Consider the following 24,202-nt stretch of genomic DNA (forward strand, 5'->3'; position numbering starts at 1 on the left):
ACTAACCTTTTTTTGTAATAACTATTCACACATTAATTTTTCGTACCCTCCTTAAGTTTTTGAAATATTTACAAAATTGCTATTATTATTTTATTTCTTATTTATTTCAAAAATATCAAAAAATAAATACAACCTAAACTTTCTCCTAATTTACAATAATGCCATTATCATTAATTTTTCTAACCAACTTGAACTACCATTTTTAAGCTCTTAAAGCTCAAAAATTCAATTTATTTTGTTTCTCATTCTAAACCAACAAATCTTCATTTCCTCTCATTTCCGCTCTATTTTCATCTAAAAACTTTTATAACTTTCATTTCATTAACCCAATTATTTAGTAAAGACTCGTGCTTTTCTCATATTTGGAATTTGGACGGTTGAAAAGATTGGAAACGAGCTTTACACTGTTAAAATAACTATTTACCTGGTTTTCGTCTATTCTGGTATGTCCTCGTACCATTTCTTGTTTGAGTAGTGAAATGAATTTTTGATGTAGAAAAAACAAATTATTAATTTTCCCATAAGAGAAATTGCTTAAACTACCACATTTTTAATACCACTTTTCATGTTACCTTAATTACATTTACTTTTAGTTTTAAGTAGGCAAATAGACATTTATATTGTTAAGGTTAACTAATATAGACTTTAAATCTAGATTTGAGGGCTCGGATTTTGAAGGGTGGGTTTTGGATTCTAAAAATAAATAAACAAATATTTCAAAGCTAAGATAAAAATTCAACTTTAGAATAAACTTTTGAAAAATTGGGTCTAAAGGAATTTTTGAAATTTTTTGAAAAGAAACTTATAAAATGTTTGAATTCAAAAACGTATAAATCAAAGAAAACATTCAAAATAGTTTTATTGATTATTTATTTATTTAAATAATTATTTATATTTATATATGTATAAATTAAAGATAGAAATGTATTTTTCTCTTTTAAGACACCTTCTTCCTAAGGTATTTGTGAAAAGGGAAATTTTTCATGTTTACCACTTTGTTAATACTATTAGTCATGATTACAATTAATAAAGAGACAATTTCAAAAATATTTTTTTCATTAAGATGGAAAAAACTTTTATACCCTTACTATATATATAATAAATAATTATTTAAATAAATAAAAAAATAAAAATAAATGAGGCTCACCTTGCACCTTCTACAGGCTTCCACTCCATTGACTCCCTCCAGATCTAACTGAGACTTGCCATTAGACTCTGAACAAGCTCATCACGCTCTTCTACACACCTCTACACTAGAGCAAACCAAAACAAGCAGCACCTAACACAATCGAACTCAACACAGCCGGTCACTATAAACCAACCACCATATATCACAGATCCGACGAGATCTGATTCTATGATGTCCGATCTGAAACTTCCGAATTCAATCCAATAAACTGAAACCTAGGACCAAATTTGAATCCATCTAGGCAAGAAAGGAAACTAAAACTTGCAATAAAAGACATCCATCTTCTCACGGTAGCAGCGGCAGGCCGGCTTGCCTGAAAAGATGGATAGACGATGTTTTTTTTTTTTTACCAAACATAAATTAAACTATGCATAATTTTATGAATACATGTATAAAAATATATATATATATATATCAATCTAAAATTAAGAACCGAATTAACAAAGTTAACCCAATTTTAGCTTAAAACGTAAGCTACCTTTTTTAAAAACACTTCTTTTTTTTTTTTTTAACACAGATGTAAGCTAGCTAAAACATCATATTCCACTAAAATCATAAATTAAAGTAGCTAAAAGATGAGATTCCGCTAAAACCTGGAATCTGGTCCTTATTACACAGATTCCTCTAAAGACCAGTTTCATATTTTTATTCTTATGCCATATTTTTTCTTCTCCACTACGGATCCGACCAAACTTTAAATTACATTATTATTATAATGTCGTCAAGAATTCGTAATTTTCGAAGAAATTCCCAAATGATTTATTAAAAATAATTATGTATTCTACTATATTAGAATTTTAAATATAGTTTTCATATAATACAAGAATTAATGATCTTGTTAATACATATAAATACAACTGTAAATCTTTCAAAACAAAAAAAAAACTTTAAAAAAAATGCATCTAAGTTGATTTAATCTGATTCCGATGAATAATTAGCAGGAAATTAGTCCAAATCATCGTCAACCTCTCCAACTTCGACCTTTAATTCTAAATTTTCCAAATTCAGTTAAGTCAACAACGAGTTTAACATCAATATTCTCAATTGCGTGACCAGTGGAGTATGGTTGCAGTGTACTGTGATCAGAAACTCCATGTATTTTTTCTCTTGATTTGATTGACGTTACAATGATCGAATTATTATATACATTTTATCGAAGATACTGAATATATCATATCTGAAAAATGATTTAATTATTAAATGTATTTTATAAGTAACAAAATTATTGATCAAATAAGAATGGATTTACATAACATACATGATGAGCTTGTGAAGCAGGATGAATGAATTGTAAATCTGCAGTCTCATCGCAAATGTACATATATATATCACCAAATGTGTCAGTTTGTACACCACAACCAAGAGAGTTATCGTACCAATCACGATAAAAGATAGTGCATCTCACCAATCACTCAGGGATATTATACTTCCAAAATTTCACAGATATTACATGTACACATCGTCACCAGATGCGGACGAAACACCGACATCAGAAGTTGTTCTTGAGTAGTCCATCTCTTTGAACCGTTGATGCATATCTTTAGTGCAATATCTTAGATACGACTATACCACATATCTTGGTCCACACAAATTCAGGTAACCAGTCAGGAAATAATTAACCTCTAGCCGCACCCGTTGTTACCTAGAAGAAATATATATGGTTTAGTAAAAAATAATGTATAACAACTTTGTTTATATGGGTCGAAACTGCCCATCGCAAAGAAGTCTTGCATAAGTCTAATAATGTCTTGACGCATCTCGCGCCAAAATTTTTGAAACAATTTACTAGTCATGCCATCTGGTACAGGAGCTTTATCCGGGTTGATGTCGAAGAGAGCTTTCCTAATTTCTTGTTCCGACGGTCTCTCCAAAAGTAGCCTATTATCGTCATGGGACACCTTTGCGGAAATGAATCGAAGGGAGGTGTCTAACTCTGTCGCCGAAGAGGTAGAGAAGAGGTCTCGAAAGTATTGAACAGCCACGTTCTCCACCTCGATTTCACTCTCTACCAGCCTCCCATGTTTATCTTTAATACTGATGATTCTGTTTTGGGCTCTTCGTTGTTTTGTGGTGGCATGATGAAATTTCGTGTTTCTGTCCCCATCTCTGTGCCACTGATCTCTACTTTTTTGTTCCCAAAACATGTTTTCTTCTCGGAAGGCCAAAATTAATTGTCTCCTCAAATCTTCCAATTCTTCAGTCGTAGAGTTTTCATCATCTTGTGCCAGGTCTATCTTCTGTTTTAACTCTTTAATAAGTATAGCAGAGTTCGTTGGATTTTGCTTCTTCCAAGAACTGATTTTATTTCGGCATGAGGTAACTTTTTGATGAAAATTCCGGACTGGAATTGCATCAAACTGTCCCCATCCCGAGGTTACCGCTTCTTTGAAACCCGGTTTTCCTATCCATCTTTTGTCAAATCTGAAACTCTTCCTTGTCCGCCGAACATTCAATTGAATATGTGCTAAGACTGGTCTGTGGTCCGAGCCCCACAATTGTAAAAATTCTACAACGAAATGGGGAAATAGGGCGTGCCATCTTCATTTGCAACTGCTCTATCAAGTTTGCATTTAACTTTACCGGATCATCTTTTTCCCACCCACGAGAATGAATTTCCTTTATATGGGAAGTCCAGCATTCCACAATTTTCCAACATGATACGAAAAGGGAGAAAAGAGCTCTCTAAACGACGTCTTCCTCCCCTCTTCTCATGATTTCCAGTGATCTCATTGAAATCTCCAATCATAAACCATGCTCCCCCCTCGGTTGGTACTCATGCGTGACAATCTTTCCCAAACTAGGTCTCGATATCGAACGACAGGGTCTCCATACACGAAGGTCATAAAAATCGCGTGTCCATCAAGTCTAGTTTCAATATCAATCATATGAGCATCCGTATATGAGATAGTAACCGAGGGATCATCCATATAAAAAAGTGCAAGTCCGCCACTTCTACCAACAGGGTCAACAGTACAAACATGATCATATCCAAAAGAAACTTGCACATTTTGCAAAAAACTCCGATTGTTCTTAGTCTCGAAAAGAAATAAAAATTTAGGTAAAAAGCAATGGAACAACTCATGTAGATGCTCCTTGGTCAAGTCGGCTCCCGCCCCTTCACAATTCCATGCAATTGTGTTCATCCTGGGATTTTTGGTGGTTTGTTGCTTCCCACCTTAGCTGATTTTTTGCTGTTCTTCGAAAAAGGTTCTGCTTTTTCAGTTTCACTTGGCACCTGGGTATGAGCTGGAGAGAGTTTTGGCCCATTCTTTGAAGCTTTTGGCTTTGAAATCCGGCCCACCAAGATATTCCTCTGTCTGAGAGAGATGCCAGTAGCGTGAGGACTTGGAGAACCTCTTTTCTTCTTCGCCGGAGATGGACGCGAGCTGGAAGATGGCGTCTGAGCAGGGCGAGCGTCCGAACGATGATCAGAACGAGCATGGGGGCTTGGTTTCGCCGAAATTTTGTTGCTTTCCTCCAAAACAGAGAGACCATCAGTCGTCGATTGCTTCGACGCTTTGGCAGAGACGATCGGTGCTGCCTCATGTTCCATATCTTCAATTAGCAAGTCGTCTTCATTCATCAGATCATCATCATCATAGTTAATTTCATTAGCCATCCAATCTTCATCCTCTAGGATCTTTTCTGCATCTGGGTCCTCCACTGTCTCCATCGTCTTCTCTACATGCATGTCAGGTTTGTTTACTATCTCTTGATTCAAAGTCTCTTCTTCTTCTTCTTCTTCTAGAGTCTGCTCATACCATCTCTTTTCCTTTTCTTTTGTTGGAAGGATTAGGGGTGGTGCGTCTTGCGGTTTGTTCAGAGGAGGAGACTTCTCTTCGTTGAAGTTTAAACATTTTTTTGCAGAACTACCTTCGTCAGATGCGTTATCCAAGTCAGCCACTTTCCCTTTCAGCTTTTGATTATATGAAGATCTCTTTCGCAGGTTGAGCTTGAATGGCCTTTCCCTTACATGTTCTGGGGAGGAAGTTCTGATGCTCTCCCTTTGAGATTTCTCGGTCGCAGGTTTAAGCGGGACAATGGGGTCAATAGGTTGTTGCCCACAAGAAGCAGAAAAGGGATGCTCTTTTATAGACCATGGATTTTACCAACTTTCAGCCATGGTCTATAAGTGTTTTAATAACTAATTACTACTATATATATTCTATTTAGAGTGTTTACAGGTTCAGGGACGATTTGGAGGAAAGTGGTAATTTTGGTGTCTTTTGGAGCCTTTTGAGTGCAGAGCTGCACAGACGCATCAGATGTCTAGCTATGGATGGAGACCTTCCGACCGTTAGGTTGAGCTCATCATTTGACACAAGATATAGCTCTGAGTTAGCTTTCCAATGCCGCCATTCCGAGGTCAATCAGCATCTTGTAGCAGAAGTTATGCCCATTTTACTGAAGAGTGGTTAGTTTGCCTCGCGAGAGAAAGTTGTCGAGAAGAGGAACGTATGTCGATCAATGCAAGACTCTTGATATCGATCGATATGGATGACAGAATGCGGGCTGAACATATTTAATGACCGACTGAAGCCCAGAAGCAACCCCAAATTACCATAATACCCTTGAATGACCAGAAACCCTATTTATGTGTTTTCTAAGCCATTGTTGGCGGCTAAGCTTTATTTTCGTTGTTCTTAGTTAGGAGAGAAAGGAGGAACTCCTTCAGGGTCCTCCTGGAACTCCTTTGGTTTCTTGATTTCTTTTATATTTATTCTATTGCAATTTCTTATCTATTCTATCTATGATTTATGTGACAAACTTCATGTCTGAATAGATCCACCTGTTAGGTTTAGGGTTCAAATAGGTTAGAGGGATTAGCCCCAACTATATATTTCTGAGTTGTGATATTCATTGATTGATTGTTCTTAATGCTTGTTCTAGCCTTGCTAACCAGAGTATTGAACCTAGGAATTTGCATGTGTCAAGCATCCTTGATCATCCTGTCCTGAATCTAATCTGTCATGCTAGGACAACTGGAGAGAGCTAACCGCTGATCTAGGAGACTAGTGAGCATTATCAACCTGCGCCTAGGGCTTAACTAGAAGCTACCGATCGATATCGTCATCTGAAAATCGATCAATATTGTGAAAGGTGTATCGATCGATATCCCTATAGGATCATCGATCGACACTTTCTTGTGATCAAAAGATGACAGTTGAGATCCAAGATCTAGTTAGTTAACCAGTGAAACATTGCCATCGCTGATCACTGTGATTAAGGAGTTGAGCTCTAATATATCATGCATGCAACTGTTTGGCATCTATAGGATTATAATCTCCAACACTTGAATAGAAACCCTAGATCTAGCAACCATCCTTCCATCAAACAAACTCCTTGCCAAACTGAACAATCGTCTTGTTCAACTTGTTTACTGCTTTATTACTGCTTTGCATTTACTATTTTATAAACTGTTAGCCTAGCTTAATTAAACTTATTAGATTTAATTGGTTCTCTAGCTCCCTGTGAATTCGATCCCTAAGTACTACAACTCGACCTCTTATTTTAGAGAGTATAAATCACTCATTAGGGTAATTTGAGTGGTATCAAATTTTGCGCCGTTGCCGGGGAGCTTTGATCGCCATTAGATCTAGTTTAGTTAGATTTAGTCTAGGTTTTACTACTTTAAAAAAAAATTGATAAAATTTTTTCTTCTGTTTCAGGTACATACATCTTAGTACTAGGAACAACAATGAAGAGAGGATTTTTGGGTTCTTTAAAGAAGAAGCCTGCTGATTCACGCACGATCTGTAAGTCTACGAGGGAAGAATCGATCGACACCCTCCAAGCAGCATCGATCGATAGCGTGAACCAGAAATCGATCGACAACGTACACCATCAATCGATCGCCACCCGACAAACAACAGTGATCGACAGAGCCAATCAAACGTCAAAAAACACTGTTCATCTGAACACTGTTCACCCTGATACTGTTCATCCGGTGAAAAACATCACCACTTGCGGGAGACAGAGAAGATCGAAGTGCTCATACTTAAGGTCAATGAGAAGGGGATGTTAAGAGACGAAGAAGGTCGCACTCGCAACAGCGCATGACAGTTGATTAATGCTCAGGGTGCTGTGAATCCCTGATGTGATTGTTGTTGCTGAGATGAATGACTTTGACCTGAGTCGAGAGTGGTATGATTGGGTAGGTCAAGATCCCTTCCAGGGTCTTCCTCACCAAGATCCAAGAAAACACATCGAAGAGCTGGAGGATCTCGTGTCAAGGAGTGAGCAGAATGAAGTGTCTGAATACCACATGCTCTGCAAAATCTTCCCCTATTCTATCTATGGGGATGCATTCAGCTGGTTCAGTCAACTACAGCCAGGATCTCTAACCAGCTGGGATGACATTGAAAGAGCCTTCCTTTACAAATTTCTTGATGATGATGAAGCAACTCGAGAAAAGGAGAAAAATTATAAATGGGATAGGTTCTTGGCGTCATTAGATGAGGAGTATATGATTCCAGTACAGCTGCTCGACGACATTATGGCAAAAAGGGATGAACTACATGGATTTGGAGAGCCGATCAAAGGAGAAGAAGCTGAGACTAGTTATCCGACCTCAACATCGAACGACACCAGCACCTCAACATCGATCGACAGTACGACCACAACGTCGACCGATGACAAGACCTCAACATCGATCGATGGGTCGACACAGAAGAGCACCGATGTATCAAGTTGTGATCTTGTCCCAGATTTAGACAGAGAGATCACTATGGAAGATTTCTTGGAGCTAGAGGATGAGGCACAACTTGAAGATATGGATCAAAATTCGAAGAAGAAGCTTGATGATGATCAACATACTTCGAGAGGTGATCTGGAAACTTCAAAGGCTAGCATCGATCGACACCAACCTGATGAGATCGATCGACATCCACCCTACGTCATCGATTGACACCCACCCGACATCGATCGACACCGCCAACCACTTATCGATCGACACCATCCACCTAATATTGATCGATGCCCATTGCTAGACATTCCGCCAGGTTGCATAATTGCGATGGAACCGATTGAGGAGAGGATGTACATGTCTAAAACCTAACACCTTGCTGTCCCCAAACATCAGAGACCACCTATCTGGACAGAAGAAGCTGCTGAGTTTCACAAAAGAGTGATGAGGATACATGATCCTGTGAAGATTGTGGTTCCATGCGCTATGGTTGAAGTTGAATCTCCTATTCCACCTGATAGAAGTATGCAGCTCAGTCCTTACATTGGGGTACTTGATGATCCTCTACATGCAGAAGCTTCTCAGAGAGGGTTGCTGTTTAGAGATGAAGTCGATAAAGGCCCATCAGAAGCAGAATAGATCGACACCGACCAGATACCATCGATCGACACTAACCCTTCACCATCGATCGACGCTACCACTTATCCATCGATCGACACTGGGCGCGTATCAGTGCAGAAGGAGTTCGATGTGTGTGGAAATCTTAGGGATGGAGATACTACCACACGATCAGACAAGTCTGGGGGAAAGAAGAGGAGGAATTGAAAGAAGAGAAAAAGGATCAAGGATGGTCCTCAGGTATCATTGACCCCTCATTACTCAGATTGTGTCAAGAAGTCCATAGTGCGCAGCAGATGCTTCTTAAATCCATTTGTAAATCTTCGAGCACTCCTTCTTGCTGAGATGATAGACAAAGGAGAAGAGTCTATGGAGGAGGCTTTCACACAAGAATGATAAAGCTTCAGAGAGCAGACATTGAGACTTGTTTTGGAGCATGTTCTCATTCTCATCCGGACTAAATCAGATCTCTGAAGTCAAGCTAAATGACTATAACAAAGCGCTGAGTGGGAGGCAACCCACTAATAGGTAATTTCTTTCAGTTTAGTTTAGATTGTTACTGATTAAAGTTTTTATTTATTGCAGGTCAAAAAAAAAAAGATCCGAGTCGACGATTCCTCAGCATATCGACCGATGGGACCAGCTCGATATCGATCGACATCACTTCAGATCCAACGATCGATTTTCTCTTCATAGTGTCGAATGATTTCTCTAGCCATTGTGTCGATCGACACTGAGTAGGTTATCGTTCTTACTTGTTAAATTATGTACTTATGTTTATGTTATTACCAAAACTCTGACTAGACATACACTGGGGACTGTGTAATTTAAGTCTGGAGAGATGTTTACTGATATTAGTGTGTTCATGAGTCTTATCAAAATGTTTTCAAAAGAGTTTTATTGAGTCAAGAAGGGGATAATGAACTTATTAGATTTTTGCTTGTTATCTAACCACTCTTTAGCACCATTCTAGACTTATTGATTGCAGATAGTACTAAAGATACTAAAGTGGATCAACTTGTCAACTGTTCACACTTGCTGAGATTTTTTGAAGGAACCAAAGCTGACCTCCAACGCTAAACCTGACACAATTGCTTGTCTTGGGGCTTGGTATACATGGGATCGGATTCTTCAAACAAGTCTGGAAGGTAAAGCCTTGTGTAGATTTATCCCCCTTTCTCTCTCTATTTCGACCCTAGATTTATAGGTAGAGATATTTATTTTCAAAAAAAAAAAGAGAAAAAGAAAAAACAAAAGGAAAAAAAAAGAGAAAAAGAAAAAAATAATATATAATAGGTGTTAGTTAGGTGGAATCCGAACAGGACTTGGTGGCTACAACCATTAAGGCTTGCTTCATAAGGATTCCAACAAAAACAATTCGAACGGGACATGGTGGCGGCAATCTTCAAAGCTCGATTCATATGAATTCTTGGATATATGTCAAAAAGAAGTGAACATGACTTGGTGGCAACCACCATTAAGGCTGGATTCATGGAAGCGTGTCCAATCTTTGTCAATGATCTTGCAATATAAACAGACTTTCGCTCAAGAGAGAAATTAGAAATTAGAGAAAAGATAGGAACTAACTTTTACCTGCAGATCCAGATACTTGTTTGAAAATCCTTGCATCTTGTGATCGATACTCCCAAGGTAAAACCTGCACTTTTATTTAAGTTAAGAAATGAGGATGGTAGATGGAAATGTCAGACATGATTTGTCAAGTTGTTGGCTAGGTGAATTTGGTGCTAAGCTATGATATGGTATAATGTGCTTTTGTGATTAGGACTTTTTAGATGTGGATTGTGTTGGGGAAAAATACCCCGGTACCATTTTCTCCAGCCTCCAGGCAGGACCCAGACCCTCGGGTCCCCGATAAGGAACGCTCCAGGTCCCCGCTGGAAGGAACCCCGAGTTCGGTCCCTGGAACCGAACTCCCTTCCAAGAAATGGAAAACTTCCGATAAGGAGAACCTTCCATATTTCCGAATATGGAAGAGTTTAACCTAATGGAACCGACTCCCAAACGACTATATAAGAGCTACTAAAACCCTAAAGCAAGGGATCGACTTCTCAAGGGCTTAGAGACTAGAATTAGACGGCTAGAACTAGGGTTTATTCAAAGATCATTGTAACCTCTTTTGTTCTTGTTTGTCTGTTCAATAATACGTCTCTTCAAGCCCATATTCTCATCATTCTCTCAAATCCTTTCGAAATACATACAAACTCATCCGGTTTACCAGGTTGTCCATCGTTCCGTGGTACTCTAAAAGAGTCTACACAAAAATCCCCTAACAGTTTGGCGCTAGAAGGAGGAGAGTAATCTAACTACGTGATGATGGCGATGGACAAACATGACGAACTACCCGAAGCCATTCGAAGAGGGATCGAGTCCCAGGACTTATCCGACAACTTGCAAGGCCGGGCAAGCGAGCTCGTCAAAGACAAGCCCGTCCTGCCATGCCTACGAGGCAGGACGATCCATGTCATATCTGAAAGACCAGAGGCGTGCAGCATAAACCACGCCGCCATTCAGGAAAACACCCACGACGTACGGGGCAATTCCGAAAGGGTCGAGTCAGAATGTCCCGAGACCGACAAAATAACTTTCACTGCCGAAGAACGAGAGGGAGTCTTGGTGCCACACCACGATGCCCTCGTCGTCTCACTTACTGTAGCAAACTGTCTGGTTAAAAGAATACTGGTGGACAGCGGCAGCTCCAGTAATATCATCTTCCAGACCGCATACCAAAGTCTAGGGCTGGAGGAGAAAGTCCTAATACGTAAAACAATCCCCCTTGTCGGATTCAGCGGGGAGGTCAAGCAAACAACAGGGGAGGCCGTCCTCCCTATCCATGCTGAAGGGGTCAGCCTACCCACTAGGCTCCTGGTCGTCAACTGTCATTCCTCTTACAACGTGATCCTAGGCCGAGCGTGGATTCATGGAATGGGGGCAGTTCCCTCGACTCTCCATCCGAAAATAAAATTCCCCACTCCTTGGGGCGTTAGGGCGATAAGAGGAGATCAGGAAACCGCCCGCCATTGCTACCAGGTCGCTCTGAAGAAACAAATTGAGACCGCACCACCCTCACAAATCAAGTCCCAAGTTCCGCATACAGAGGAACCAGAAGTCGAAGATATGGATGACGTGCCACTAGTCGAAGGCGACTCAACTCGTAACCTCAAGATCGGCTCCAAGCTCCCCGGGGGATTAAGTAGAAGGCTAGTAGATTTTCTCAGGTCCAATTACTATTGTTTCGCGTGGTCCCACTTGGACATGTCCGGGATCGATCCCGAGATCATTATGCACCAGCTGCAGGTGGATCCCTCGCACCAACCTATAAGACAGAAGCGAAGAAAGTTTGCTCCGGAGAGAGACATTATAATCAACGAAGAGGTCAAGAACCTATTGGAGACGGGATTCATCCGAGAAGTGCAATATCCAGAGTGGCTAGCCAACGTGGTCGTGGTCAAGAAAAAGAACGGAAAATGGCGGGTCTGCATCGACTTCACAGACCTCAACAAGTCATGTCCAAAGGACCCCTTCCCTCTGCCGCACATCGATAAACTTGTCGATGCTACGGCTGGACACCAGCTAATGAGCTTCATGGACACTTTCTCCGGCTACAACCAAATACTAATGCACCCCGAAGACCAAGAGAAGACCTCCTTCATGACGTCTCGAGGGATCTACTGCTACAAGGTCATGCCCTTCGGCTTAAAGAACGCTGGATCAACATATCAGAGGCTGGTGAACATAATGTTCGCGGATCAAATAGGAGAAACTATGGAGGTCTACATTGACGATATGCTGGTAAAATCCTTAGAGGCGGAGGACCACATCTCGCACCTGCAACAGGCCTTTTCTACCCTCCGTAAATATAATATGACGCTCAACCCAGCTAAGTGCTCGTTCGGCGTCCGCTCCGGAAAATTCCTAGGGTACATTGCAACCCACCGGGGTATCAAAGCTAATCCAGAACAGATCAGAGCTATCCATTCAATCCCTTCCCCGAGGAGCATAAAAGAAGTCCATAAGCTGACAGGCAGAATGGCTGCCTTAATCAGATTCATCTCCAGGCTCTCTGACAAGTCCCACGCCTTCTTCGAAACCCTCAAGAAGCCAAAGGATTTCGAATGGACCGAGAAGTGCGAGTCGGCTCTCCAGGAGTTCAAGGCTTATCTTACGACTCCCCCTCTCTTATCTAAACCCTTTCTCGGCAAAGTCTTACTGCTATATCTCGCGGTCTCAGAGCACGCAGTCAGCGCCGTCCTGGTTCGAGAAGAGGGAACCAAGCAACTGCCAATCTATTACGTGAGCAAAGCCCTTCTGGACGCGGAAACCTGCTACAGTCATCTGGAAAAGTTGGCCTTGGCCCTAATGGTCGCCGCTCGTAAATTACTGCCTTACTTTCTGGGTCATCCGGTGGTGGTCGTCACTTCCTTCCCTATAAAGCGAGTCCTGCATAAGTCCGAGGTCTCCAGACGACTGGCGAAGTGGGCAGTTGAGCTTGGGGAATACGACATAATCTTCCGGCCCGCTACGGCAATTAAGTCCCAGGCCCTAGCAGACTTTGTGGCCGAATTTTCTCCAGCTTTGCTCCCGGCCCTCGAACAGGAGGTACGCCTTCAGAGCGGGGCAAAGGACGAAGGAGAATGGATCCTGCATATGGATGGTTAGATGAGTGTCTTCATCTCCTGGTGATAGTCTTCTACACTCTTGGCTCCTTGAGAAAGCCTTCTTACCCGCCCTCGAGACCCAGACCCAGACGAGCATCCCCCTGTTACTGCTCCAATGGCCGGCCACTCTAGTAGAGCCACAAAACGAAGATATTTCCGCCATCGAAGAAGAAGAAACTTGGATGACTCCCCTTGTCTGGTATCTAGAGGGCGATATACTTCCAGAAGACCGCAACGAGAGCAGGAAAATCAAGAAGAAGGCCACTAAGTACTGTCTCTCTCAGGGAAAGCTATACCACATGTAGTTCTCTGGCCCATATCTGAGATGTGTTACACCCTGTGAAGCGATTAAGACACTAGTGGAATTACACGAAGGAGATTGTGGGTCTCACTCCAGCGGCAGGAGCCTAGTACCGAGAGCCAAAAGAGCAGGCTATTACTGGCCCACGATGGCCGATGATGCCAACCAAAAAGCTAAACATTGTGACAGATGCAAAAGGCACTCCCCTGTCTCCAGACTGCCTCCGGAGAACCTCAAGTCCATAAGCTCGCCCTGGCCATTCAGGAAATGGGGCATGGATATAGTAGGAAAGTTCCCCATGGCGCCGGGGCAGAAGGTCTTCCTCCTGATAGTAACAGATTACTTTTTGAAATGGGTCGAGGCAGAAGCACTCAGCAGAATAACCGATCTCCAGATCAGAAAGTTCATATGGACGAACGTAATCACGCGTTTCGGGGTTCCAGAAGAAATCGTCACTGACAACGGCCCCCAGTTTAAGAGCCACAATTTCAAGGAGTTCTACAAAGACTGGGGCATCAGACTCTCCTTTGCTACGCCGCGACACCCCTAGTCTAACGGGTAAGCAGAATCCACAAATAAGACCGTGGTGAACATGTTGAAGAAGCGCTTGGAGGGTTCCAAGGGAAACTGGGCAGAGGAGCTGCACGGAGTCCTCTAGGCCTATCGGATCACTCCCAAGACAGCAACCTAGGAAACCCCCTACGGGCTGGTATACGGAGCAGACGCCATAATCCCAACCGAAATGCACGTAAAGACCACAATCTCGGGGACTACCTCTCAGGAAAAAAATCACGAGCTAATGTCACTAAGTCTCGATCTACTCGAAGAAAAGAGAGAAAATGCCCGACTGAGAAACTGGTCCTACCAGCAAGAGGTAGCCAAAACCTACAACAAGAAGGTCAGAACCAGAACCTTTCAGCAAGGCGACTGGGTCCTGCGACGAACAGAGAAGACAACTGGGAAACTCACCCCCGGGTGGGAAGGACCCTATAAGATAATCGAGGTACGGGGAGCAGGGGCATACAGGCTACAAGACGCCAAAGGTAAAATACAACCCAATTGCTGGAATGCCCTACACCTTAAAGCTTATCATTTCTAATAAAGATCACTAGATCATATTCTCTATATCTATTATTTAAGCATTATGTTTTCCTACTCCTATGTACACTGAAACGTCTCCGGACAAAGCTTATATAATAAAATAGTTCCGACTATAAAAGAGTAGTAGGAATGCCATAATACTTAAAGGGGCAAACGAGCTGGATCAATTCCAAAAGACCTTCGATCCTGGCCAACCCTTAATTACAAGTGGTACGACCACGCAAAAACAAAACGGGTATGAGACATAAGGCATGAATGGGTCTGCGCAAGCCCGAGTATGCCGTCAATACTACCTAAAACCCCTGTATAGCCTCAGGCATATCGGGGTCCCAAATAAAAATGCCAAAAATGTGAAAGTCCCTGTATTAAAACGCTACGTGCTAGAATAATACAGGGGACACGAGGTATAATTACCCTTGAGAAAGTGCAAAAGTCTGGGAGCACCACATAATATTCTACTTCGCTAGACGTGGAAAGTAGCAAAGCCTGGCACTTGGGTTTTCACCCACACCAGCACCCTCGAAGCCTGATAGTGGCTTTCTGCAGAAAGTAGCATGCAGCACGGGAACTCGATAGTGACCAGCTTCGGAGCGGTAGAATACGAAATCCCAACAGGTACCGGTAGTGGCCTCACCTAGGATGGCATAACACGGTCCCTTAAAATTGAAACTGAATACCCCGGGTTATTAAGAACTTTCGGGTCCCCATGCAGTCTCCGGGTCCTGAACAAATTTCTTCAGAGCCTGGAAAAGGTAAAACTCCAGTTTCTTATTAACCCCCGGGCCCGACTACGATCTCAGGATCCAAAGATAAAACCTCCGGGTCCCCAAGGACCTCCGGGCCCTATACCCTCGGAGCTAAGTTCTCAATTCCGAACTTATGGGACAAAAGGAAACTGGGTTTGCAGGAAAAGAAATCCATTACAAAAAAGCATTGTTCCAAAGGAGAATCAAGAAAGGCAACAAGAAGCCATTGTTCAAAGAAAAACAGATTCGACAAAAAGCAAAAAAACATCTAGAAAGGTGGAGCAGCTGAGACCCGAGACTCCGCAGCGGACCTCGAACCTACTTGAGGGCACCCTCCAAAGTGATGATCGGATCCTTCAGAACAAAGCATATGCCGACGATATTCTTCTTCGGGATCCCAGCGTTCTGTTCTTCCTTCCAGCCATTCATTCATAAGCTCCCATCTAGCCGAAGCTCTCACCTGCCAAATCAATAATTCACGCTGAGCTGCCATGTCTCGCACCCTGTTACGAAGAAGAAACAACTCAGTAAGAAGCCTCTGCCGAACGCCCATTAGTGGTGCATCTCCAATCGCGGTTTTGGAGGGGAGTGGCCTAGTCCTAGCAGCTGGCGGTGTTTCCCTAGTCAAACGAGGTGGGGGACCATAGAAAGGGCGTCTTCTTCGCGTTCCAGCCTGCTGATATTCGTCATAAAGGACAGAAGCAGGGAATCTTGCAATATTCCCTGAGAAGTAAAAAGTGAAGAAATGAGACCCTACCAAGACGAGATTCTTCTAGGGAGGGACCAAGAAGCAGAAGTTTACCCCAAAGACGACTATGACGCAGGACCTCCTTACTCATCAAGAAATGCACTCCACGGAAACGTCGAGAGATCGTTAACATCTTTTTCGCCACTGCTTCCCCAAGAAAGGATACCGGACGAGACACATCTGGAAACAAAACCAGTTGTCAGCAAACCAACAATCAGAGAAGGAAAAGGCGCCAGAAGCGAGACTTACCAACAGTACGCCATAATGTAGGATAATGGAAGGGTTCCTGGATCTTCATAAACACGTACCGACTGGTCCAATTGTACCCAAATGGGTAATTACCCCGGGTGCCTCTCGAAGGCTCTTCAACCAAGGGAGCGCCATCACGAGGCTGAAGGTGGTAGAACCCAGGCATGATTGTCAATGGGGCAAAGCAGTAGGAGTATAGAACTTCGTGTAGCCCGGTATCAAGGCCATAAAGCTCCCCGAATACTTGGATCGACATTAAAGTCTTCCAGGATAAAGGAGTGAATTGAGAAGGACAGAAACCCAACAACGATGATACTTCAGCCACGAGCGAAGGGACGACCCCTCGGAAACCTGCTATCAGATACGCCTCAAAAATAGCTATCTCGCCTGGCCCCCCATCAGGAGCGCGCTCAAACTCCAAGGAACTCCTCATCTGCACCGAAGAGTGGATCCTGTACTTTCTCTGTATCACCTTCAGACCTCCCTCCTGAATTTCAGAACGCGGGCCATCTTCGAGAACGAGGGAACCATGTCGCTTCAAAGGCGCCATTGGGATCGCCTCGCTATCAGTTTCAGAAACTTCTCCGAAAGAAGCGACAGGGGAGGAGAAAGGATCAGCAACCAGGCGGCAAAGCCTTACGCGGCCACCCACGAGTGAAGCAGTAAGATCAGAGTTCATCTTCTTGAATAAGGGATGAACGAAACTCTACACATCGGGCACCCTAAATATATGCCTGATTCTTTCCTTTTTGGAGCCAGAGAAAAGAAAATCGGATATTTCCAAATCTTCAAAAGAATCCTTTATGAAAGAAACGGCCGGCCTGGAAAAAGGAAAGGTGCCAAGGGAAACAATGTCTCCACCTTTCTCCTCAAATCGACGGATCCTAGTCTCACAGCCCCAGAATCCCCCCAGCAAGAACTCTCTCCAGCCCGCGCGTGGTTCAAATTTCAGAGCTCCAGCCTCGTCGTCTCCAGAAGATAAGATAAACTACTACTAGACCCCGGTCAAACACGAAGGAACCGATCTTCACCTGGGTTCAGAATGAGTTCCGGCTTGAGTGGAACCCAGGCCAGCAAGACCAATGGAACGGGGTCCTGCCTAAGGGGAACCTGCTGAGAATGAGCAACCTCGGTTGACTTGAGTGCATAGGTTATTCCACGACTTCGATGACGAAATCGAGAAATAAGGGTTAAACTGTTGGGGAAAAATACCACGGTATCATTTCCTCCCGCCTCCAGGCAAGACCCAGACCCTCGGGTCCCCAATAAGGGAACGCTCCAGGTCCCCGCTAGAAGGAACCCTGAGTTCGGTCTCTGGAACCGAGCTCCCTTCCAAGGAATGGAAAACTTCCGATAAGGAGAACCTTCCATATTTCCGAATATGGAAGAGTTTAACCTAATGGAACCGACTCCCAGACGACTATATAAGAGCTACTAAAACCCTAAAGCAATGGATCGACTTCTCCAAGGCTTAGAGACTAGAATTAGACGGCTAAAACTAGGGTTTATTCAAAGATCATTGTAACCTCTTTTGTTCTTGTTTGTCTGATCAATAATACGTCTCTTCAAGCCCATATTCTCATCATTCTCTCAAATCCTTACGAAATACATACAAACTCATCCGGTTTACCAGCTTGTCCATCGTTCCGTGGTACTCTAAAAGAGCCTACACAAAAATCCCCTAACAGATTGCAATATCGTAGAGGTGATGATTCTAAGTTTTAAATCATGTGAGTCCCTGCTGTTTCTAAACCTCTTTTAGAGAGACTGCCCGTCTGTTTTGCTTGAGGACAAGCAAAAGGGTAAGTCTGAGGGAGTTGATAGACCATGGATTTTACCTACTTTCAACCATGGTCTATAAGTGTTTTAATAACTAATTACTACTATATAGAGTATATTTAGAGTGTTTACAGGTTCAGGGACGATTTGGAGGAAAGTGGTGATTTTAGTGTCTTTTGGAGCCTTTTGAGTGCAGAGCTGCACAGACGCGTCAGATTTATAGCTGTGGATGGAGACCTCCCGACCGTTAGCTTTCCAATGCCACCGGTTTGAGGTCAATCAGCATCATGTAGCAGAAGTTATGCCCGTTTTACTGAAGAGTGGTCAGTCTGCTCCGCGAGAGGAAGCTGTCGAGAAGAGGAATGTATGTCGATCGATGCAAGACTCTTTATATCGATCGAAATGGATGACAGAATGCGGGCCGAACATATTTTATGACCGACTGAAGTCCAGAACCAACTCCAAATTACCATAATACCCTTGGACGACCAGAAACCCTATTTATGTGTTTTCTAAGCCATTGTTGACGGCTAAGCTTTATTTTCATTGTTCTTAGTTAGGAGAGAAAGGAGGAACTCCTTCAGGATCCTCCTGGAACTCCTTTGGTTTCTTGATTGCTTTTATATTTATTCTATTGCAATTTCTTATCTATTCTATCTATGAATTCTGTGACAAACTTCATGTCTGAATAGATCCACCTGTTAGGTTTAGGGTTCAAATAGGTTAGAGGGATTAGACCCAACTATAGATTGCTGAGTTGTGATATTCATTGATTGATTGTTCTTAATGTTTGTTCTAGCCTTGCTAACAAGAATATTGAACCTAGGAATTTGCATGTGTCAAGCATCCTTGATCATCTTGTCCTGAATCTAATATGTCATGCTAGGACTGCTAGAGAGAGCTAACCGCTGATCTAGGAGACTAGTGAGCATTATCAACCTGCGCCTAGGGCTTAACTAGAATCTATCAATCGATGTCGTCATCTGACAATCGATCGATATTGTGAAAGGTGTATCGATCGATATCCCTATAGGATCACCGATCAACACTTTCTTGTGATCAAAAGACGACAGTTGAGATCCAAGATCTAGTTAGTTAACCAGTGAAACATTTCCATCGCTGATCACTGTGATTAAGGAGTTGAGCTCTAATATATCATGCATGCTCTAATCGATCACCACCCGACAAACAACAGTGATCGACAGAGCCAATTAACCGTCGAAAACACTGTTCACCCGAACACTGTTCATCTGGGTACTGTTCATCCAAACACTGTTCACCCTGACACTGTTCATCCGGTGAAAAACACTAAAATCACCACTTTCCAACTCGAATTTTGCTGCCTTTGCTTCCACATTCCCTACAAGCCCGAGTCTCTTTCCAAGAGCTCTGAAGATTGGGTCAAGCCAAAAGTGTGTCGGAATACCAGTGACGCTAACCCAGAAGGTCATCTTATTAGGGAATGAATCGCCTATGTGGGGACTCCAGCGTTCTAAAGCGAAAGACCATTTGTTCAAATGGCGTGGGCGTTTGCTTAACACCTTCTGCAGGTCAGCGTCTGAATCAAAGTCGAATTGAAACCTATGGTTCCCTAAATCCACACCTCTGGCTCTACCTTCAACATCCCAGATGCTAGGTCTAGGCATTCCAGATGCTAGGTCTAGGCAGGAGGGCAATAAGAGCTTCAACACTTCGTCGCTCTTTGTTGAAGAGCCTACCCACTAGGCTGAGTTGGTAACGAGCAATGAGCTCAGAGTTGTCGACATCGGGGAGGATAACCAGGTCTTCATCTTCCTCTTCCTGTGGTTTCTTATTATTCAAGTTGAGGCTGTTACTTGGTTGAGACATCTTTAGTCCTGCGGTGACACTAAGCGTGAGGATGAGGGGTCTTAGAGGGAGCTTAGGCTACGGCGCAGGCGCACCGTTTGCAGATCTGGAGAAAACACCGGGCAGGTCTTCCTTTGTAGGAGCTTGGACCTAACAAAGGAGAAGTAACAAGGAGGATTTGCAGGGTTACAGCCTTGAAAAACACTAGTCAGAACCAAGCTAAACGCAACGGTCTGAAGAGAGCATCAAATTGTCCTGAGTAGGGATGTTGAAGAATTTTCTTTGGCAAGAAGTTCCCAACAGATTATTGAAAGATTCCATGCCTTTAAGACTTCTTTGGGAGTTTAGGACGAGAAAAACACCGGTGGAAAATGAAGAATTTTTTAAAAAGGTATGAAAAACGTCGCCGGAGGGAAGTAGACCTACTTCAAGCCACCGTCCGTACGAGTTTTAGGAAGAGGAGCTCCATTCTCGAGGAAGTGGTTGAGGCGTGCTTCGGTACTCGGGCCTGAGAGCATTTGACTTTTCTCTACTTTAAATTTTTTTTTTTTTTGAACCAGACAGATATTGAACCAGACAAATATTTGCCTAATTCCTAAAAAGAAGAAACCTCGAGACATGACTGAGTTCAGACCTATTAGTCTTTGTAATGTCAGCTACAAGATTATATCTAAGCTACTTTGCAAGAGACTTAAGAGGGTTATCCCGCGCTTGATCTCAGAGACACAGTCTGCTTTTGTATCAAAACGCTTGATCAGTGATAATATTTTGATAGCACAAAAAAATTTTCACGCCCTACGGACGAACCAGAGATGTAGAGAAGACTTTATGGCTATTAAAATGGATATGAGCAAAGCCTATGACAGAGTGGAATGCAACTTCCTTGCAGCCTTGATGTTAAAGATGGGGTTTGATGAAAGACTGGTTGACCTCATTATGTGTTGTGTCACGTCGGTCACATACCAAATTTTAGTCAATGGGCAACCAAGAGGGTGAATCTTACCTAGGAGAGGATTGAGACAAGGAGACCCTCTCTCTCCCTTTTTGTTCATCATGTGTACAGAGGCTTTGATCTCACTTTTCAACGGAGCAGAAGCGGAAAAGAAGATTGAAGGCCTTCGGGTTGCTAGGGCGAGCCCAAGGATTTTCCATCTACTATTCGCAGACGACAGTCTTTTCTTCTGTAAGGCGGAATTAAGCCAATGCAAGGAGATCATAGACATTCTAGACATATATGGGAAGGCATCATGACAACGACTAAATGCGTCAAAATCCTCGGTCTTTTTTGGAAATAGAGTACAGTTGTCTCTAAAGCAAGACATAAAAGAAGCTCTTGGTTTTTGTTCGGAAGGAGGCATGAGGATGTACCTTGGGCTACCCGAGTAAATATGTGGCTCGAAGATGAAAATGTTCTCCTTTGTACAAGATCGACTAAATGGGCGAGTCAACAATTGGTCATCTAGACTCCTCTCCAAAGGGGGGAAAGAGGTCCAGATTTAATATGTGGCTTAATCAGTACCAACCTTTGTGATGTCGAGTTACTTGCTCCCACAAGGCATTACTGATAAACTAAGGAGCACAACTTCAAATTTTTGGTGGAGCTCAAAACAAAACAGTAGAGGTTTACATTAGATAGCATGGGACGAGATCTGTACCCCCAAGGACTCGGGGGGACTAGGTTTTCGTGACCTTCATGACTTCAATATAGCGCTCCTTGCAAAAAAATTATGGAGATTAATTCATTACCCACTCTTTGTTGGAACGTGTTTTAAAAGGAAGCTACAACAACCACACCTCTCCTTTGGAAGATCGACGAACATACTCACCATCATATGGATGGCGTAGTATCATGGCAACAAAACCTCTACTCATTTCGGGATTACGGAAAACTATTGCTATGGGTCGAGATACAAGGGTCTGGAGTGAGGCATGGATCCCAGACTCAGTGGCTAGACCACCCAGACCTGCTAGCCATATTGTGTACAGACTACCTCAACTCTTTGTTCAGTCCTTTATTAGGACTGATACCAAGGAGTGGGATATACAGCTTTTACGAGATTTTTTTCACCTGGAGGATATCCCGTTGATATTGGGGCTAAAACTATCATACTCTTCGGCCCCGGATGGATATGTTTGGAATCACACAAAATCAGGAGTCTATTTATTTAAAACCGGTTACGATCTTCTCCAAGCAACTAAACAGAGCCTCACACATGAAGGGGCCATAGAACCGAGTATTACGAGCCTTCAGAGCCATGTATGGAAGCTAAAGACCCCGACCAAGATGAAACATTTCCTATGGCAAGCGATATCGGGCTGTGTGGCGATGACAGAAAGGCTAGCGTATAGACACATGGGCGCCGATAGGAGTCGTCGTAGATGTGCTGACCCAGTGGAGTCGATTAATCATCTTCTTTTTGAATGCCCCCCTGCCCTTCAGGTTTGGGCTTTATCGGACTATCCGTCCCTTCCGGGTTACTTCCCGAGTACATCTATATACAAAAACATGAACTTACTGTTTTGGAAGAGAAAAGAGGTGGCTCCACTGAGACCACAATTTAATACCTTTCCATGGATCTGTTGGTACATTTGGAAGGCGAGGAACGACAAACTCTTTAATGGGAAAGTGGTATCCCCGATGGATACTATCCAACATGCGTCCCTTGAGGCGGAATGTTGGAGAAAAGATAATGAAAAGGAGGAAGTAGATGAGGATCATGACGACCCCTCTACTATAGAGAGAGAGATAGTGCCCCCTTGGATACCCCGAATCCCTACCTGTCAAATTGATGCATCATGGATGAAACATATATCTGAAATTTTCTACATTGATGCTCTTAAGATGAAACATATATCACTCAAAAGGATGCATCTCTATACTGGACCTGACCACCAAGAGACGCTTCTCTCACAAGATAAATAGGAAGATGTTCTATAATATCAAAAAAGATGAAAGCAATATATTTTTGAGGTTGTAAAGGATCATAAGTATGCTATCTAATTGTGGATACCACCAGTTGTGAGTGATCTCCTGCTTAAATCACATAAGAAATCACTTATCCTTACATCAAGAAAACCAACAATATAAGTGTATATATTTATATATATATATATATATATATATATATATATATATATCTCCTGATAAATTAAAGAATATTTGTGTTGTTTATACACACAAGATCACATAATTCGATATATATAATCCATGTTGTCTAGTCTTTTGAAGGTTCTTCTGCCTTTTGGTTTTCCTTTATTGTAGGATATTACCGTTGTGGCTAGAGAATCCTGATTTTACTGTCTAAGGAAATTTTAATTTTGAGAATTGAATTCTCGATTTTTGAAAATTTTCAACATTCATTTTATATCGGCGAAACGCGAGGATCTCCCGTTTTGGATAGGATAAATACTTTAGGAAACCTAAGGCTCGATTCTGAGTCATGTACTATATATGTTCCAATCGAATAAATAACACTTATTTTTATTAGATTTGTAGAATCATTAAAATCTAATTTTCTTGAATAACAAATGATTTTGTATAGAATTATAAAATCATCGAACCAATAACACTAGACTTTAATGAAAATGTGAGAATCTATAAACCAATAACACTATACTTGAAAATAATAAGACGCATTATAAATTTAATTCCCACTAACACCCCCTATATCTTCACACACCAGATTTGCAAATATTTTTATGTTGTAATGTATTATTTGCAAATAACAAAGTAAACAAGTTTGATATAGGATGTGGTATTTTAAATATATTTCATAAAATTTAAATTGATTTTCATCTATTTTATGAATACTTAGAATATTTAAAATATAGCTTGGGGGTTTTCAGCGACGATTTTCTACCAAATATTATGTTTTACACATCATTTTTCGTTTAATATTTTCTTATGGGCATTCGTTTTCACCGTCATCTCGGAATAAACCCCTTTGTCTTCTTAATGAGTCGATTACCTCTTCATCGGAGATTTTGGTAGTCCTTGGTAAATAAGAAAATTCTTCTTTCGGTTGGAGGGATTGTTTTCGATGGCATGTTTTTAGAAGTTATCCTCTATGTGTGTGTCCTTTGGTTTATAAGTGTCTATCCATCCAGCTGTTCTCGCTTTAGAATTGTGAGGTGATGGTGTGAGATATGGTCGTGTTGAGTGTCATATTTTTCTCTTCTGTCGGCTCAAACTATTCCTTTTTTTTTGGCAACGAACGGCTATTCTATTAATCAAACTTGAGGTGGTCTGGGTAACCAGACATTTAGTGGGAAAGCTTTTAAGT

General features: G+C 42.1%; 1 protein-coding gene across 1 annotated transcript; it reads right to left on the reverse strand.

Annotated features, from left to right (window-relative positions):
• Positions 1 to 4,328: 4,328 nt before the first annotated feature.
• On the reverse strand, positions 4,329 to 5,589 carry LOC106324168 (TRAF3-interacting protein 1-like). Its single transcript, XM_013762182.1, has 2 exons — positions 5,586 to 5,589; positions 4,329 to 5,275 (listed from the first exon to the last, which is right to left on the reverse strand). The coding sequence occupies exons 1-2, from the start codon at positions 5,587 to 5,589 to the stop codon at positions 4,329 to 4,331; spliced, it is 951 nt and encodes a 316-aa protein (XP_013617636.1).
• Between the last annotated feature and the right edge of the window lie 18,613 nt (positions 5,590 to 24,202).

The sequence above is a fragment of the Brassica oleracea genome, chromosome C2 (genome assembly GCF_000695525.1).
Source record: "Brassica oleracea var. oleracea cultivar TO1000 chromosome C2, BOL, whole genome shotgun sequence".
NCBI lineage: Eukaryota > Viridiplantae > Streptophyta > Magnoliopsida > Brassicales > Brassicaceae > Brassica > Brassica oleracea.